The sequence below is a fragment of the Colletotrichum karsti genome, assembly GCF_011947395.1.
Source record: "Colletotrichum karsti strain CkLH20 chromosome Unknown Scaffold9, whole genome shotgun sequence".
Lineage (NCBI taxonomy): Eukaryota > Fungi > Ascomycota > Sordariomycetes > Glomerellales > Glomerellaceae > Colletotrichum > Colletotrichum karsti.
Genome location: NW_024065909.1, coordinates 170,765 through 188,386, shown reverse-complemented (window position 1 = coordinate 188,386; position 17,622 = coordinate 170,765). Strand labels below are relative to the sequence as shown.

The following is a 17,622-nucleotide window of genomic DNA, read 5'->3' as shown; positions in this document are numbered from 1 at the left end:
TTCTCGTGTCGGCATTCAACATAGACTTTCACTATGGCAGTGTTTGGGAAAGACATTGTAGCGGCTGAGCCGGTCAGCTCCAATGGCAGTGAGCTTGAGACCTCAACCCCAACCAAGGAGAATCTTTGGATCCGATTCTTGAGCTCGATAGGATGGTACCGAGCTGGTATGCCAAGCGAGGAAAAGTTAGTGGTGCTGAAGCTTGACCTATCCATTCTCATATTCGGCTGTCTGTCATTTTTCACCAAATATCTCGATCAACAATCTCTCACCAACGCTTATGTCAGGTACGAACTCTTGATCAAATCGAGCAACGAACCTTTACTGACTCTTAACCAAAAAAGCGGAATGAAAGAAGAAATTGGGCTGTGGGGTGACGAGCTCAACTACATCACGGCAACATTTTGGGCGAGTTACTGTGGTGCGATGATACCATGCTGCTACTTCCTAACGAGGTATCCTGCAAACATCGTGCTTCCATCCCTGGAGCTCGGCTGGGGGTTGGCAACGTTGTGTCTAGCGTTCGTGAAGAACGTTGAGGCTATTTATGGGTTGCGCTTCTTGGTTGGCCTCTTTGAGTGCTGCTCGTTTACGGGCACTATTTACGTCATTGGGTCCTGGTATCGACCAAGTGAAGTGGGCAGGAGAATCGCGCTGTTCTTCATAAGTAGTCCTCTGGGGACAATGTTCGCCGGATATCTCCAAGCAGCGGCATACACTAACCTCAATGGAGTTCATGGGATGTCTGGGTGGAGGTAAGTAACGACTGAATCCGCATAAGCTTCTCCTGATATTGACATCCCAACCAGGTGGCTGTTCATTATTGACGGAATCATCACCCTTGGTATCGCCTTTTTGTGAGTACATGGGCCCTACCCCTTTCCCCAAATAGTCGAGCTAATCTTCTATAGTGGCTTCTTCGTATTCCCAGACGTGCCTTCCCGCAAGAAGCCATTGACTCTTAGCAAGGCTGAATTTGCTATTGCGCAAAGAAGGGTCGAAGGACTCAGTGCGCCGCCACAACTCCAGCTGTCAGCCAGTATCTTCAAACGAGTCTTAGGCCGATGGCATTTCTATGCTTTCGTCTCACTCTGGACTCTCTTTGATCTGAATATTCTCCCGGGAGGCCAGCCTTTTTCGCTATATCTCCGCGCAAACAGTCCGAAGCTCTATTCTATCGTCCAAGTCAACACCTTGCCAACGATCGTATCCGCGATCTCGATAGTGGCTGCTCTTGTCGCCGGGATACTCGCGGACAGGCTCGGAAAGTTCTGGATACCGGCTTTTGCGACAACAATCCCGGTCTTGGTCGGAATGATTCTCCTGAATGTGTGGCACGTCGGGGAAAGCGGACGCTTGGCGGCTTTCATGCTTCAGGGGTTCATCTCTCGTAAGTGGCCTCACAATATTGGATTGTCCTCCTTCTAACAAGACGTGCTAGCTATGTCGCCGATGTCGATGAGCTGGGCAACTACGATCATGGCAAACGATGCCGAAGAGCGAGCTGTCGTAACAGCGAGCATGAACGCGATTGGGCAGGGGATCATGGCTGGGGCGCAAGTCGGATTGTTCCCTGCATCTGGCGCACCTAGATGGATCACTGGTTTCAGAAGCAGTGTTGGAACCACAGTTGCACAACTCTTCGTTATTTTGCTGATTGTGTACTTGAGCAAACGAGAAGCCAAATCTCGACTCTCTGATGATGGCAAGGAGAAAACGATTGTGGCAGACCCTCCGATACTGGAGGAGAAAGTGTAGACCTTGAAACAGACAACTGGAATCTTTCAACCGTGTATCTCTCTTGTTGGCCATAAAAAAAGTGACCGAAACATCCCTGATACTGGCACAAAGCTTAGACCGAGTTCATCCGGTACAACTCCGAGAAAAGGGTTTCCCCAGAAATTAGAGCCGCTGGCTCGCCGAACTCGAGAAGCTGTCCATCGCCAATAAGAGCAACTTTGTCGTAACTGGTGACGTGCTTCAGCCTGTGCATCACAGCGAGAACGGTACAGTGAGGAAACTCTGTGTCAATGATTTCCTGCATGACGGCTTCGGTCTCACTGTCAACACTACAGAGACTGTTAGCGTGAGCCGACCATCGGCAGCCAAAATTCATTAAACCTCACCTGCTCATCGCTTCATCCAAGATCAAAATCTTGCAATGCCGTAGCATGGCTCTTGCCAAGCAGAGTAGTTGCTTCTGGCCGGCTGACCAGGTTTTGACGTCCATCTCCTGATCCAATCCGCCTTGCTCACGCACCAGAGTCCAAACACCAACTCTTTCAAGGGCTCGAATGAAGATTTCATCATCCAGCGCCGGTCCGAACGGGTTGATGTTGAAGCGGATGGTTCCAGGCATGAGGAAAGGATCTTGGGATACAACATTGATACAATGCCGCAGCTCGGTGTGTACCAGTGTCGAAATGTCAACACTATCAATCTCAATAGCACCCTCTTTGATGTCTATCATCTGGAGAAGGCTGAGAATGAGCGATGTCTTGCCGCTACCTGAACGACCACAGACAGCGACATGTTCTCCCGCTTGGACGGAAAGAGACACTCCTTTGAGGACAGGGTTGGCATGAGACCTAAGGGCCGTTAGCTGAGAAGGAATTAGCAGTCATAACAAAGATACCAACCCATAATAGGCTACCACGCCAGAGAAGTTGATTGACCCAGCCAGCGGCCACTGTGGTGGCGGTGATCTCCTTCCAGAAGTAGCCTCAGTTTCGGTGTCTGACATAAAGTGTCTGATTCTTGAAACTGCCCCAACGCTGGATTCAAGTTTAGTCCAGCTCTGGATCAAGCGGGACAATATCTCGCTGAAGCCGATCACCATCACGAGACTCACACCAACGCTTCCCGCGCTGAACTTGTCGTGCCATATTACCACAATAGTCACAAGAGTGACGGCCAAAACAGCCACAACGAGGTTGAGTACAAAAGACAGCCAGGCCTGTATGCAGCTTTGGGTGTAGTTGGGTCGTTGGGACAAGTCTATGTGTCGATAGTTCCGCTCTTGGTATTGTTTCTCCCAGCCGAAGGCACGGATCGTGGAGACACCGGCGACTGATTCGGAAAAGTGGGTGTATAGAGGTGCCTTGGCTTCGATTCCGAGCAGACGTACTTGGCGGGATGTCTGAAGATAGAACCGCTGGAGAAAATAGAGGACTGTCGCGAGAAACGGGAGAGTGATTCCGAGGTACTGAGAGAAGACGGCCAAAATGATGATTTTAGCCAAGGCCGATACAGAAGCTGGTTTAAGCCACGTCAGTCAATAAAGAAATCATGGAAATATTCAAGACTGACTTGAAGTGTAGTTCACTAAGTTTGAGGGCAAGTCCATGTCGAGCAGTTGCATGTCTTCGCTGAACCTGCTCAAAAGTCAGTATATCGCATTTACACTCAATGCTCTGATCAGGGGAACTTGCCGATTGAGAATCTCTCCATTGTCAATTTTCGTGAAGAAGCTGAATGTTGCTCTGAATAGAAACGTGTCAGTCTTGTCAACAAAACTTGATCTCTGTGGATGGATTCAATGGAATCATCAACTTACGACAGGGTTGTTTTCAGGAGATCCGAATGCAAGTTCATGGCGGTGTTGGTGATGATGTCAAGGAACGCAAACCAAGCCGCGAGGGAAGCTCCGATGGTGCCCAAGACCCCGAGCATGGCGTAAATGCCCATGTAGTAGCCGACACTTTGGTTAGCCTTCGCTGAGTTGGATTCGGACCACCATTTGACCCAGACAGCTAATTCGATACATGTTTAGCTTTTCTGTTGCGTAGATTCTTGCTTTCCGGTCAGACTCACTGGAGAACTCAGAGAAGAACATCCAAGCAACAACAGAGACACCATAAAACGTCACAGCCTTCCATCCTGCACTTCTGAGGTAGTACTGGTAGACGGCCTTCTCTCCGTGTTTGCGCCTGACATCATTATGAGACATTGAACTCGGGTCCTCTGCATCTGCCGAGTTGACTGGCATTCTGTTAGAGGAATCAGCGATAGCAAAGTCTGATACATCATCGACGACATCCTTCGAACGCAACTGAAGTCCAAGACGACTGATGTATCCATTGCCCTGAACAAGCATCACAGGGCGTCCAATCTCTTGTATTCTACCATTCTCCAGGGAGATCATGGTGTCCGCAAGCGACATGATCTTGTCTGGATCGCCAATGATGTCAGAAAGTTCAAATCAGGGCTTGACGGAAAGATGGCAGGATAACTTACGGCTATGAGTCGCGATAATGACCGAATAGTGCTGCCTCCTGAGGAGACCGTCGGATCCAAGCAAGCGAATAGAGATGTGATGAGCAGTACGAGCGTCCATACCGCTGAACACATCGTCAAGAACAACGACCCTTCGTCTGGAGTAGACAGCTCTCGCCAATGCCTATGAGAAGTTAGAAACATAGCTGGCAGTACCTGACGATGAGACTCACAATACGTTGCTTTTGGCCTCCGCTGAGACTTGCACCTTTGCTCCCGACTAAAGTCAGATCACCCTTTTGCACAGCCTGAAAGTCGGCGTCGAGACCGCAGGCGGAAGTGACGCTGCCGTACCATTTCTCTTCGTATGACGAAACCCCAAGTATGTTCTTTCGGATGCTTCCATTTTCGAGCCATGGGGTCTGGGAGCAGAACGCCATGCTTTCCCTTTCTTGCTTAGCTGCAGCATCTGTCTTGGCGTTTGAAGAGATCGCGATCAAGTCGCCTAAAATGGCGCTCAAAAAGGTCGATTTCCCGCTTCCCACAGGGCCGACAATGACCGTGACAGAGTCTCTCTCGATATCGACATTAAGGTCGTGAAGTATCGGCTGGTCGTTCTTCCAACCGAAACTCTCTCCGACGAAAGCAATGACCTGGCTTTTCAGAACACCAGGCTCGTCAGCCCCTGCGTTTGCTGTTGCCTCCGATATCTGGGTGGTTGAGTACCGGGAAGTGGTTGATTCCGGAACTCGATCATTTGGACCCTCGCAGAAAGCCTGAATTCGATCAAAGCAACCGAAGGATTGGATAACCTGCGGTAATAGCTGTATGAACATGACTACTGGGGTAGTCAAGAGTGATACCAAAGCAATGGAAGTAAATGCTTGGGCAGGTAGCAGTGTCTCATTCTTCCAAAACACCGAAATAATAACATAGATGGCGAAAGTCGCGATTGGGGCGAGGGTAATGGGCGTGAGAGCTTTGACGTTGGGTTAGCGTTGATGGCACGGCATGGCCATGGTTAAGAATTCAGTAGAACTCACAGTACAGCAATGTTGCCACGAGAAGCTTTCTGAAGGTCTTCGAAGTCTCTATCTCGTCGCCACGAAGGTTTTGGATGTTGTTTGACATTACTTGGCTAAGCCCAAGCATCTTAACAGCCTTCATCTCACCCAGCATTGTCGTAGTAGCCTGAAGCCGTTTTTGAATCTTTTCAATCCATTGAACCTGCGCTGTTTTTGTGGCCACCGAGATCCTCGACATGGCAATGATGAAACCTGCGCGAATCAGATTAGCCTGGTCTATGGATTTGTACCTGGAACTACTCACAAAGCACAAGCACGATGGGCGCAAGGCAGGCAAGCGAGAGTTGAAGTCCCAGAAGCCAACTGGCCACGGCGATGTCAAGCAACGAGCCCCAAACCGTATGTAACGCAGACATAGACATGTAGATGCGCTCTACGTCGGTTCCCATGAGAGAAACTGCAGTAATCTCGCCCGTGTCGACCTCTCTTGTGTGTACTGTCTGCTGGTAGATGAGAGCGATCAAGCCTCCACGAAGTCTGGTGGTGAAACGAAGGTTGTGGTACTGGTATATCGAGCTGCTAACAGTGAGCCCAAGGTAGACCAACGCCCAAGCGCCGATGAGGCCTTTCCCATAGTTGCTGTCGGGTCTGTCCTGGCCAACGAAGGTTACAGTCGTATTGATGAGGAATGGCTGGGCGAAGGTGAAGACTGTGATACATAGTCGAGGGAGTACGGGGGTCAGAAATGGGATAAAGTAGCTCCTTAAACATGCCTTTAGAAGGCTATGTTTAGTTTGATGATCGTCTGTTTTAAATGGGTTAGCACATTCATGTTCATGTTGTTTCAGCTGCTGTCATCCAGCAACTCCCATGGCACGTACATTTGCTCCAAGCAGCGACCAAGCTTTTGTGCAAAAGTCGGCTTTCCAGGCTGGGATCAAGCCCAGGTAGATCAGCGAGGGATATGACTTTGGAGTAGCCTGTACGGAAGGTATTCGCCAGCCACGAGAAACAAGTCCTTGCCCAGAAGCCACTGCGTTGTTCAGCTGTGGCGAGTTTCTCGTATTGGAAACCGGACTCGGATAGACTGCTCTTCGCCTCGATCGACTCCAAGACGAGCGCAGTGAAGGTCAAAGTGAAAACCAATGCCTGAACAATTGGCACCGGACCCGAATTCCCCAGCAGCCATATTGTTCGGACCCTTGGAATCCCAAGGACGACGGATGCGGAGAGATAAACGCTGATTAGAGTCGAAGGCCGAAGCGACCTTTGGTGGTTGAGGACTGAGACCACCACAACAGTGAGTGTAGCAATGAAGGCCAGCACATCGGCACCAAGGGAGGCAGATGTCCTGAATGTGGAGATTTGGATTCGCAGAGCAAGAAACGCGAGTTGTAAGCCAAGCACTGCAGAAAGGACTGCCTGTTGTGGTCATCAGATAGCTGTCAAAGACCCTAGAATATCAGAGATGAATCAAGACGTACCAATTTGGCGACCAAGAGTCTGGATCGAACGACAAAGGTGGCTGGCTTGCGAAGAAGAGGCACAATGCGTGATGGCGCGAGAAGAACAAGGAGTGCCGATGGCAGACACGCAAAAAAGATGTCCTCGAATTCCAATGTGAAGTCGAATGAGCGGCACGCGGGATCAACCCGTGGTCCGAAGGACTGGTCGCTGGATGTTGGACACGACATGCTTGACATGAGGGCTCACGGGATGCTAGACTGGATCGAAGCCATCGGGACTACTGTTACGCTGTACAAGTAGGAGGGGTGAACGCTGTGATAAACACTCCAATGTCTCTGATGTTAAAGAGGCATGCGTTCCGGGCGCTGCCTGAGACCAGAGCAAGGGGCTCACTTTGCTAAAAGACAAGGGTCGCATCAAAATTCCCTGAGCTCTCTCTGGTTTCTGCGGGCGTTTCGTGGCACAGAAACCAATCAGATAGGTAGAAAGCAACGGTCAGTATCTATGGCTTGCATGTGCGCAAGCAAACAGCTGAGCACGATTGCCTGCTGTAAATAATGTCATATGCGTATCCCTGATCACTAGCCTGCTTAGGGAGGTGTTTAATGCCTGGAGGTTGCGTATCCGCTGCCGCCTTGCGGCGTGGAAACCTCTCACACAACCAAAATGCGATTTCACTTTGCAATAAGGATTACGTAAGGAGAACCATCAGAGTAATTGATGCAGGAAGTGGCTGAAGTGAGAAGCTATTCATGAAAACTGCAATATCTCTTTTAGTATCATTCTTTACGCAAATTGGTGCAGGTTCAAATGTAAAATCGGACCCAAAAGCCCTTTTTTCGATATAATTAATTTTCCCTCGTTCAACTTTCAAGCTGGTTCTCGAACAGCCACATAAGTAACTATTTCCCCAAAACTATCAATCCCCTCTTAACTGAGTTTGATTTCTGAATCGTGACCATTTCGTGAAGACCTGTGAAGTGGTGTGTTAAGCACCAAAAAGTCTCCCGACGCCAATCGTCCCGGCTACATCTCGTGCATGTGATGTGATTCACAGCCTCTGCCAGGCTACCGGTATTGATTTCATCTTTTTCACTCAGTAACATAACGAATTGTAACAACCTACGGTAATTTCCATGTAATTTTGGAGATGCCCAGCATTTCAAAATCCGCAATTTCACTTTCTGGTCTTGAACTGGACTCACATATAATCTAAGGTATCGTTTGGTATTCGAATTCGCATGCGGGAACTTTGGACTTGTGGTTGTACAGGTTTATGGTAAAAAACCTGGCGTAAATGTGTTCATGAAATTTCGAAGGTAAACAGCTTCTGCTGCTAATGGCGAATAGTGTACTCGGGCCGGTGGGCGTGTATAACTGTGCATCTCATCAGTAATCTCGGTTCTTTGACACCCATGGCGCATAACAACGTAGAACAAATGTTGTGAGTGCGTTATGACTGCTATTTCAGCGATCTAGCTCCCTCGGGTCTTAGTACTTCCATTTCAGACCGCATGGATATAAGTTCGGAAACCCTCCGCGCGATCAGGTTCCGAGAAGATGTTAACTCGGAAACGTTCTTTCCGTAAGTTCCAAGCTGAGTGTGTGGCTTTATATGGTCAAAGAGGTGCCTGCGTCCATGAAGTGCGGGGGAACGGAGTTCATGGATGTGTTGTTAAGATCAGTGGTAAGGATGAAACTTTCGGCAGTTGAAATGCCACTCAACATTGAAAAGGCAGCAACCCGCGTTTTCCCTCGAGAGACGGACTCATTTTGATCGCTATTCCAGCCTGAGGTGACATTGCAGCAGCACTCACAAGATGGCTATCGACATACTTTATGTTGCATGTGCTGCAACAATTCTAGCCGTCATACATTTGGTGAATAACTACCTGTCGACCGGCGTAACGAAGATTCCTGGACCATTTCTCGCCGGCTTGAGCAACCTGTTCCGTGCCTACAATGTGGGCAAAGGAGATAATCAAGTGTCTTTGGTAGCGCTTCATGACAAGTACGGAGATAATGTCCGACTGGGGCCTCGCGTGGTAAGCATCAGGAACCCCGCCGACGTCTCCAAGGTCTACAGTGTCAAGAATGGATTTCCGAAAAGCAGCTTCTATGCCGTCCAACAGCAGCTGGTCAATGGCAAGGCGACCCAAACATTGTTCACTACGCTGAGCGACGCCTTCCACGCTCGCATTAAGCGACCCGTTGCAAACGCCTACTCGATGACGACCTTGACCGACTACGAGCCACTGGTCGACTCGTCCATTGAATCTCTCTTCGCCGAATTGGATCAGCGATACGCAAGCAAAGGCCTCCCAGTACCTCTTTTCGAGTGGTTTCAATACTACGCCTTCGATGTCATTGGCGAGCTCACCTGTAGCAAGCCGTTCGGCTTTATGAACGAAGGACGCGACATTGAGGGGATCATAGCTTCCTTGAACACGACAATGGATTATAACGCCATTATCGGGCAGCTCCCCTGGCTAGATCGTTGGCTGAAGAAGAACCCAATCTTGTCTCGGTTCACGCACTCTACCGGCCCGGTGGCGTTCTTTGCCAAGGCCAGACTTCAAGAGCGACTGATCGCGGAGGAGACTCGGAAGTGGACACCAAGCAAGCCAGGAAACTTGGACTTCGTCGACAAGTTTTTGAGAGCCAGAGAAACTCATTCCGATGTCGTTGACGACGCCCAGGTTCTCTCATACATGATCACCAATATGTTTGCTGGGTCGGACACGACGGCGATATCACTGCGAGCGATTCTGTATTACACGACTAGAAACCCACGAGTATACGCCAAACTTATGACCGAGCTCGATGAAGCTCACGCCGAGGGCAGGCTGTCTGTTCCAGTCTCATGGAAGGATAGCCAGCAACTCCCCTATTTCGCCGCAGTTGTTTCCGAGGCATTGCGACTTCACCCGGCGGTCGGTCTGATCTTGGAGCGACTTGTACCCGAGGGCGGACTTAGGCTTGCCAATGGAACCCTTTTACCTCCGGGAACGATTGTCGGTGCCTCGCCGTGGGTGGTCCATCGAGACAAGGCCGTCTTTGGCCAGGATGTCGATGAATTTCGACCGGAACGTTGGCTCCGAGCTGCCCACGAGTCTCAGCATGAGTTTGATGATCGCCTGAAGGCTATGAACGGAGCTACGTTTACCTTTGGGAAAGGCCACCGTACGTGTATCGGCAAGAACATTAGCCTGCTAGAAATCTTCAAGGTGATTCCGAGCTTCTTCCTTACATACAAGGTTTGTCGAACTCGTGAGCCCTCGCCGGAGGTATCAGGTTGTGTTAACGGAGATTCCTGCAGGTTACAGCCACTCGACCCCAAGAGAATTGGAAAGTCCAGAACTCGTGGTTTGTGAGACAAGAATACACAGACTTTTGGATCTACAGGAGAAACAAGGAATAATTTCTATCGAGGAGAAAAGCAGGTGAACTGTCGTGTGCTGGTAACATGTACGATTCTGTACAGTTACGGTACGTAGAGACCCGAGGCGCTTCATACGAGGAATACATGTACCACAAATGCAATTCTCTGCGCAACACAATGCAGCCACCCTTAATAGTCTGGCTCGCTATACCCAATGAGTACACGTTGAACATCCAATATTCTGAAAGAATAACTCTATTCTAATAAGCTTCCTGGCGGCATATATGCGTCGCTTGCGAATAACCTCATCCGTAAGGTTAAAGGGGGGGCAAGACCTTGATGAGAGATGCTGATTTGTAAGAGAGAAATCCACCGATGAATACATGAACGAATCATCGCGACGATAGCTGAAGACAGTTGAAGACAATGCGAGATCCAGAGTTCCTGGTAGGCGAATGTCGGCGTCGTGGGATAAGAAACCGGGCAGCAAACAATGCTCGGCGCTTTTCAACACACATACGAAGGAGGAGGGAAAGATGTACCAGTCAAAATCAGACCAAATTGAGATGCCATCAAGTTGACGAGGGGAGCACAACCCCGAGCCATTGCCTGCAATTCCCATTAAACAGCAGCCCTAGTACGTAATCCAATTTGCAGTACATGATGGAGAGCTCAAAGCAAAATCGGACACCCGTTGAAATCACAGCTTCTTGGGGTTTCTGTTTCTATTCCAAACTCTACGTCGTTTGAAAGGTCTTCGATAGTGCATGCAAGCTTAGAAGCAGGCTGGATGGGGCGAGCCCTGGCGGGGGCTATGTGCAGTGATTTACCTAGCGTCAGAAAGATGGCTCTCTAAGTTCAAGCTTACCATTTTGGCACGGTAGCAATTATCTGTTTCCGGCGTTGGGACCTGCATCAACCGTTGGGCTCAACAGTTAACTACAAAGGTACCCAGCGTAACAACACAAAGAGAGTCACGAGTCCAAACCTTTCGCAAGGAACCTGACCAAACAAACATCGACCTTTTTCCAACTTGAAAAATTCGTTCTAACAAATATTCCATGTCTCGGAATGTCTTACCTGAAGGCCATCAACATGCGTCTTGCCTGTCTGTCCGCTTTGTTGCCTGCCATTATGGCGGCTGGGGTAAGAATTCGCACCCCTACTCGGAAAGGATACGGTGAGCTGACTTGGATACCCAGGTTTCTGCCCGTGAGGCACCTATCCCCGGCTTTGATGTTTTCGTTCCCCAGTGGGAGGTTGCCGCAACCCCCGGGGGCGAGACTCTCCTGCTCAACGGCACTGTCGAGGAAGTCATTGGCCAGCTCTACGAGATCAATCCTGATTTCAAGGAGATGGAGTGGTTGAACCAGACGGCTAAGGAATCGCCGGCTCTGGCCAAGCGGGCCGACTTTCTGGGCGCGCGGGTGTACTGCGACCATGCCAGCAACGTCAAGAACGCCAAACGGGAAGTTATCTTCACCGGTATTGGCTATCTTAAGGTCGTCGGAGGCCACCCTATGAGTGGAGGCGGCCCGGCAGCGTGCGGCAAAGTGAGCTGCTCCTATAAAAGTTCGATCTGGTGGTGTAACGAGGTAAGCAGTTGTCAAAGACGCGTGATCGTGACGGACGAATATGGTGTTTCCAAGTCACCGGCCGCTGACGAGGTAAACGCAGGACTCGAAACCGAAAGAACTTAGATCCTTCGGTGAGATTGCGGACGGCGCGACGAAGATTCTTGATACGTGCAGAGGCAAAAGAATCAATGGACGGGTAACCCATCGGGACAACTGGACTGTCATCGTTAAGGGCGACCATTGGTGTTGAGCTGTTCTGGATGACGAGTTGATGTTTTCAACGGAAAAGAGTGAGATATGGGGTCGGTGCCGTATGATTCGTATTCGAAGGGCTTGAGACGGAACGAATTTTGGGTACATTTTCATTCTCCACGCTCCTCGCAAGAATGCGAGGCGTATGGGATATAGTTCGGCTTTTGGATTTCGGTCAAGCCTTTTCACTTCGATCATTCCTTCGGAGAAATTAGAATTGAGTCCAATCACTCTCTTCCCAAGTACTGTGATTAAACAGTACCATTAAGAGAGTTAGATAAACTTGAAAGTATTCAAGCATGAAGCTCTCATATGCAATGTCATATTTGAACATGCTTTTCCTACTGCGTGTGGCTTTCTGACCCATCGACTATCTTCTCAGTTGGGCTGTTGTCATGATCAATCACCGGCAAAGTGATTCCGCACATGTGGAGTCTGTCATGTCAAAATATTGTGAGGAGCTGATCATCCCAGGCAGCAGAAGCGAGTTTGACCTGCTGCCTAAACGCTCGTGGGCCGGTTCGATGTTTGAAGGCATTTCCGGGTAGCCCATGCCTCCTCCGGCTTGGCACGGGCCGTCTAGTGCTGGATGTTCGGGGATTAGCGCCGTCGCTCGGTCCCGAATGGAAGGATTTCGTCAGCCACATCCTACGGTCTTTCGGGACCGGCTCCGGTCTTTGTTGAAATTCCATAGATGAACCGACTTCACAGAGTGTCCAGAGATCAACAGCCTTTTGAGGATTCAGATTTCAGCATATATAAAGCCTCAAACATCTTCTTGAATCTCACTTCCAATTCCTGGACACAACCAAACCGACTCGGCATCCTCCTCATTCACTCAGATTCATTCAGCCATCAAATTTCAGCAGCTTCATCAGCGATTCCTTGAAATCAACGACATGTCTGCATCTAAGAACCGCATCATAATTGTCGGCGGCGGCCTGGGAGGTCTTTCTCTGGCCCAAAGCCTCAAAAACGCCACCCCACCCATCCCATTCCATGTCTTCGAGCGCGACACTTCAGCTGCTTTCCGCGCCCAGGGATACCGCATCCGTATCTCTCCCGACGGTGCTGCTGCCTTACAGAAGCTGCTCCCCGAGAATATGTGGCAAGCATTCGAAGCAACCTCGGCACCCATGAAGCCCGGCTTCAATCGTCTCGACGCCACCACTGGCAAGCCTACCGAGTGGGCACAGCCGCTTCCTGGTCCTCCCCCCAAGACGGGGGCTGGACGGCAAGGGCTTCAGGACGGCAAAGCGTATAACATCGATCGCGCTGTACTCCGCAGCATCTTGCTCGAAGGTCTCGAGGACCAAATCTCGTTCGGCAAGAAATTCGAAAGCTTCCAGGCAACCTCTGATGACGGGGTGGTGGTTACTTTCGGTGACGGATCCAAGGAGTCTGGGAGCGTCCTTGTTGGTGCTGACGGCACCCGCTCGGCCATCCGCCGGCAACTGATGCCCGATTTCACCGTCCTGGATACTGAAGGTCGAGCTGTCTTTGGAAAGACTTTCCTCACGCCGGAGTTGGGAAGTCATGTTCCTCCGGAGATTCTCAAGGGGATGTCACTCATTGGACAGTCGAGCGACAGCCCAGTGAAGCTGTTCTGCGACAACATGGAGTTCGACACTGCCATGACGGCAGATGTGAGATCCAAGTTCAACGTTCCGGCCGACTACGTCTACTGGGTTCTCTGTTTCCGCAATGACATGACCGAACACTCGCAGGAGACTCTGCTCAAGTTCGATCATACCGAATCAGCTCAGCAATCGCGGACTCTTGCTTCGTCTTGGCATCCGTCGGTGCAGGCGCTTCTCGAAAGGCAGCATGAGCCTTCTGCCTCCACGCTGGCATTCCACACGACTACGGAGAAACACTTCACAGCAGCATGGAATGACCTCATTGACGCCAAGGATACCACCGGAGACGCTCGCCTGCCGGTTACCTTGATGGGAGACGCGGCTCACCCGATGTCGCCGGTCGGAGGAGTCGGTGCCAACTCCGCTTTCCAGGATGCTGCGGATTTGTTCAATGCGCTTGTTGAGATCTCATCCAACTCATCTCAATCTCACGACAAGATCAACAAGTTGACAGTATATGAGAGGAACATGGTCGAGAGAGGTAACGTGATGGTTCAGCGAAGTACTGGAGGTGCGGGGCACATGTTTGCGATGAGACCGGTGACGGAGCTGAAGCCTGTGGTTTACTGAGTGAAGTCAGCGGTGGTCCTCGGACAAATCTGGACGGTGCTCTTTCATAAATACATATTTTCACTGGGAATGTGATGGAACTTGATGTCCTACTTGCTCAAAGATGACCTAATCACTGTGAAAGTCGAAGGGAGACGGGTTTGCTTGAGGCAGCGAGCTGACTGACTCACGGTGAGCGGATTCACGCGTCGCTCATGATGATGACTAACACCGGAGACACCAAAATGTCTCATTGAGGCCCACTTGTGATGGAAAATGAAGTCATTCTGGGTCTCTGAAGATTTCGGGGCTTCTCGAATAAAAAACTGGATGGCAAAATCCAACTCGTCTTGTCACTTGACGGTGAGAGCAGTGAAGTCGTTCGTTGGCTAACTTGGCTTATGTCGGGCATATCATGAGTGGTTGGGGAACAGCAGGATCCTGGTCTTTGCAGAGCACAGTAGTGTGTCCCAGACCCCTGGGCCGAACGAGACCGAACCATAGAATTCTGGGTGGACGAACGGCGAGCTAAACTTTCAAGAACATGTCTCAAGACGTTTTAGAGAGTGCCGAGTTGCTTCTGCTGATGTTGGCTCGAGGAAGCTCTTCGACTGTTGCTTCGGTTGCTGGTCGAAAGATCCATTTTCTCCGATCAGGATCTTGCCGGAATCCCCTGAAAAAATCACCTTAGTGTTATTTTTAGGCGCGTTAACCCCTCATTCGGCCAGGTAAGACAAGAAAGATCCGCGGAAGCACCCGCACCCTCCAACGATTCCAGCAACGTTCAGACCAGCTCCGAATGTTCTGATGCCAACCTCTCGACTCTATCAAGATTTCAAGCAGCTGCTCGATGAGGCAAAGCCCGCAACTCCATGCCCACTTCACGCTCCATAGTCACGAGTTTCGATGCTGCCTCCCGGAGCAGATAAGGCGAACAGGAATGATTGATCAACCGAACCACGACCCCCGGATGGCCGGCCAATGTTCCGCGCCGAAATGGCGGTGACGGGTCCCCTCGACCCGCGCTGGAACCTCCAAGAAGCCCTTGTTTGCCCTGGGACAACTCACGTCTGGTTGGAAATGCGGCTGGTGGGGACGAGGAACTCATCGCGAGCCATTGACATGACGGCCGACGCATGGCGGTGGAGGTTGGGCATCACACACCGCGCATGAATCCATTTTAGCGACGTGGCGGAAAAAAGCAGTACTGGCTACCAACAGGCCGCAGGTCGACGAGACCGCCCTTCTCGTTCCCTCACCCTGCTCTGCGTCTGCCTCTCTCTCTCCCTCCCTGCTCTCTTCACCTGCTCTCCTGAGTCTCCCGGCCGTCGGTCAGCCAGTTCGGTCCAGTCAGCAGCCCCAGACTCGGCTGCGTGCTTTGCGGTTGGGCTCCTCGCCTTGCATTGGCTCAATTCGCGTCCGATTCCCACGGGCTCACCTCCCTTTCTCTCCCCCCCCCAGTCATAGACCCCGACCCAGTCCAGTCCAGTCTTGTTACAATGACCGATCATCCTTCTTCCATTTTCCCCGCCAGAGCTTCTGACCTCTCAGCGGCACATTGAACCATAAGACAAACCTTTCTTCCTTTCCTATTCTTTCCCTCTTCTTCTTCCTGTTCCTTGGGATGTGGCAAGAGATGGTGATCGGGAACCGTGAATTTACGACTTTTAGGAGCAAGAGTACCAAGAGCACTAAGAGTGACTCGGGGAAAGACTCGGGGAAAGACTCGGGGAAGGACTCGGGGAACGGAGACGATGCGTCAGTAGGCACGCATGAAAGCTCGTATGAGCACCCTCTGGGTGAGTTGTCCAAACACCACAGCGCGAGGCAGAGATCCACGCCTATGGGCCTCCAGGCCGAGCTGGACTCTTCTTTACTGCCATGCGACACTTGGATACGTTTTTTTGCTGACTTTTGAGACAATCGACAGCTCGCAAGGGCTACGACATTGGCCCCGCGGCGCGCCTAGAGATAGGAGATGTCTTCGAGTTCCTCTGGGCGGACTCGCATGAGTTTGAGTGGGAGTGGAAGTGCCTTGGATACACTCGCTTCATTGTCCTTCGACATAGCGACACATTTCCGCACTACGTGATCTGCGTGTAAGCATCTTCAAAACCGTCATCCCCCGTTGCAACTTCATTGCTTTTCTCACCTACCCCTCCCCCCTCCAGCACTACTGACTTGAGTCGCCTCGCTAACCCAATCGATCGTCGAAAAGACCCATCTCCACCCCCACCAAGAACGACTTCCAGAAGCCCGGCATCGACTCGAGCCAGCAGGGCTACGTCTTCGACGAGAATGATCGCACGCCGCCCTTCGACAAGCTCCCGTTTTCCCCGGTCGGCATGCAGCTGCGCCCTGGCAAGTTCCGCGTCAAGGAGAACTCCCGCGCGAACTACGCCGACGTGCTCGAGGTCGACCACGACGCGCAGGTCATGATCGTCGGCGACGTCACCCGCTACTTCGACCGCGTGCGCAGGAATGTGAACAAGGCGGTCATGCGGAACGTCCTGAAGAGGGCGCTCGAGCAGTACCGCCAGGGCAAGCTGGTCAGCAAGAAGGGCGCGAAGCTGGAGGCGAGCGTCATAAACGGCGGTCAGGATGACGACGAGCCCGAGGGTGAAAGCGAGGGCGAGCCGATTCCTGGCGTGCCGGAGGCCTTTCTCCGTCCCGACGGCTCAATCGTGGAGTCGATGAGGAGCAAGGAGTCTCTCGTCGTCAGTCACAGTCGCAGGGAGTCTCAGCACATGGGTCACGGCCGCAGTGACTCGCTCGCCGTGAATCACAACGCCGCGGAACCCGCTCCGCCTCCGCCGGCGCCGCCGTTACCTCCGATGGACTCGATGGGACCCCCGCCTCCGCCTGCTCCTCCGATGCCGCCGCAGTTCAATCACGCGCCGGCGCCGCAGCAGTATCATAACTCACCGCCGAAGTACCACGGCTCTCCCCAGCAATTCAACAGCATGCCGCCCCCGCCGGCTCCGGCGCCGGCCATGTCTTCCCTGTCACGGTATATGGACGACAATGCCTCCATTCGCTCAGATGCTTCTCGACAGAGGAGACACTCGCGGAGGGAAGAGAGAGAACGGGAACGGGATCGAAATCCGCCGCCGCCGCCGAGGGGTGAAGATCTGCCGAGGAAAATGTCCGACAATCACATTGACGGAGCATCAAGGCCCTACCGGCAGCGCATCGATCTCCCCCGGTCGCGAAGTCAACGTCAACCCGATGGATCAATCTACGACATCGCGACCGCCAGGGCAGAATGATCAAAATGGACTGGAAGATGTCTTGGACTGGCACGGTTGGAGAGGGATTCACTTCGTTGCATTGATCTAGGTTTCGGGCTCGCGAGAGAATGAGGGCGGCTCCAATGTTTCTTACGACTATCATCATTAACGATTGCATGTTTCACTGTCGGCGGCGACAAACACACTCACACACACACACATTCACACAAAGCAAATAACGAAGAATCCGCCAGGCATTAACGGAGTACAATTAGACTTGTTTAT

General features: G+C 51.4%; 3 protein-coding genes across 3 annotated transcripts; 2 read left to right on the top strand and 1 right to left on the bottom strand.

Annotated features, from left to right (window-relative positions):
- Window positions 1-33: 33 nt before the first annotated feature.
- CkaCkLH20_03599 (pantothenate transporter) lies at window positions 34-1,758 on the top strand (the record flags this gene model as incomplete). The annotated part of the gene is made up of 5 exons (XM_038886318.1): window positions 34-287; window positions 345-755; window positions 810-857; window positions 912-1,390; window positions 1,442-1,758. The coding sequence occupies 5 exons, from the start codon at window positions 34-36 to the stop codon at window positions 1,756-1,758; spliced, it is 1,509 nt and encodes a 502-aa protein (XP_038748160.1).
- Window positions 1,759-1,852: 94 nt separating this feature from the next.
- On the bottom strand, window positions 1,853-6,934 carry CkaCkLH20_03598 (ABC multidrug transporter; the record flags this gene model as incomplete). The annotated part of the gene is made up of 13 exons (XM_038886317.1): window positions 1,853-2,069; window positions 2,127-2,588; window positions 2,640-3,255; window positions 3,310-3,374; window positions 3,557-3,752; window positions 3,814-3,981; window positions 4,126-4,170; window positions 4,237-4,399; window positions 4,449-5,194; window positions 5,259-5,492; window positions 5,545-5,949; window positions 6,122-6,662; window positions 6,725-6,934. 13 exons carry the CDS (start codon window positions 6,932-6,934, stop codon window positions 1,853-1,855), a joined length of 4,068 nt encoding a protein of 1,355 aa, XP_038748159.1.
- A 1,593-nt stretch (window positions 6,935-8,527) lies between these two features.
- CkaCkLH20_03597 (uncharacterized protein) lies at window positions 8,528-17,376 on the top strand (the record flags this gene model as incomplete). Its single annotated transcript, XM_038886316.1, has 5 exons — window positions 8,528-9,964; window positions 11,292-11,642; window positions 12,833-14,039; window positions 16,038-16,206; window positions 16,326-17,376. The coding sequence occupies 5 exons, from the start codon at window positions 8,528-8,530 to the stop codon at window positions 17,374-17,376; spliced, it is 4,215 nt and encodes a 1,404-aa protein (XP_038748158.1).
- Between the last annotated feature and the right edge of the window lie 246 nt (window positions 17,377-17,622).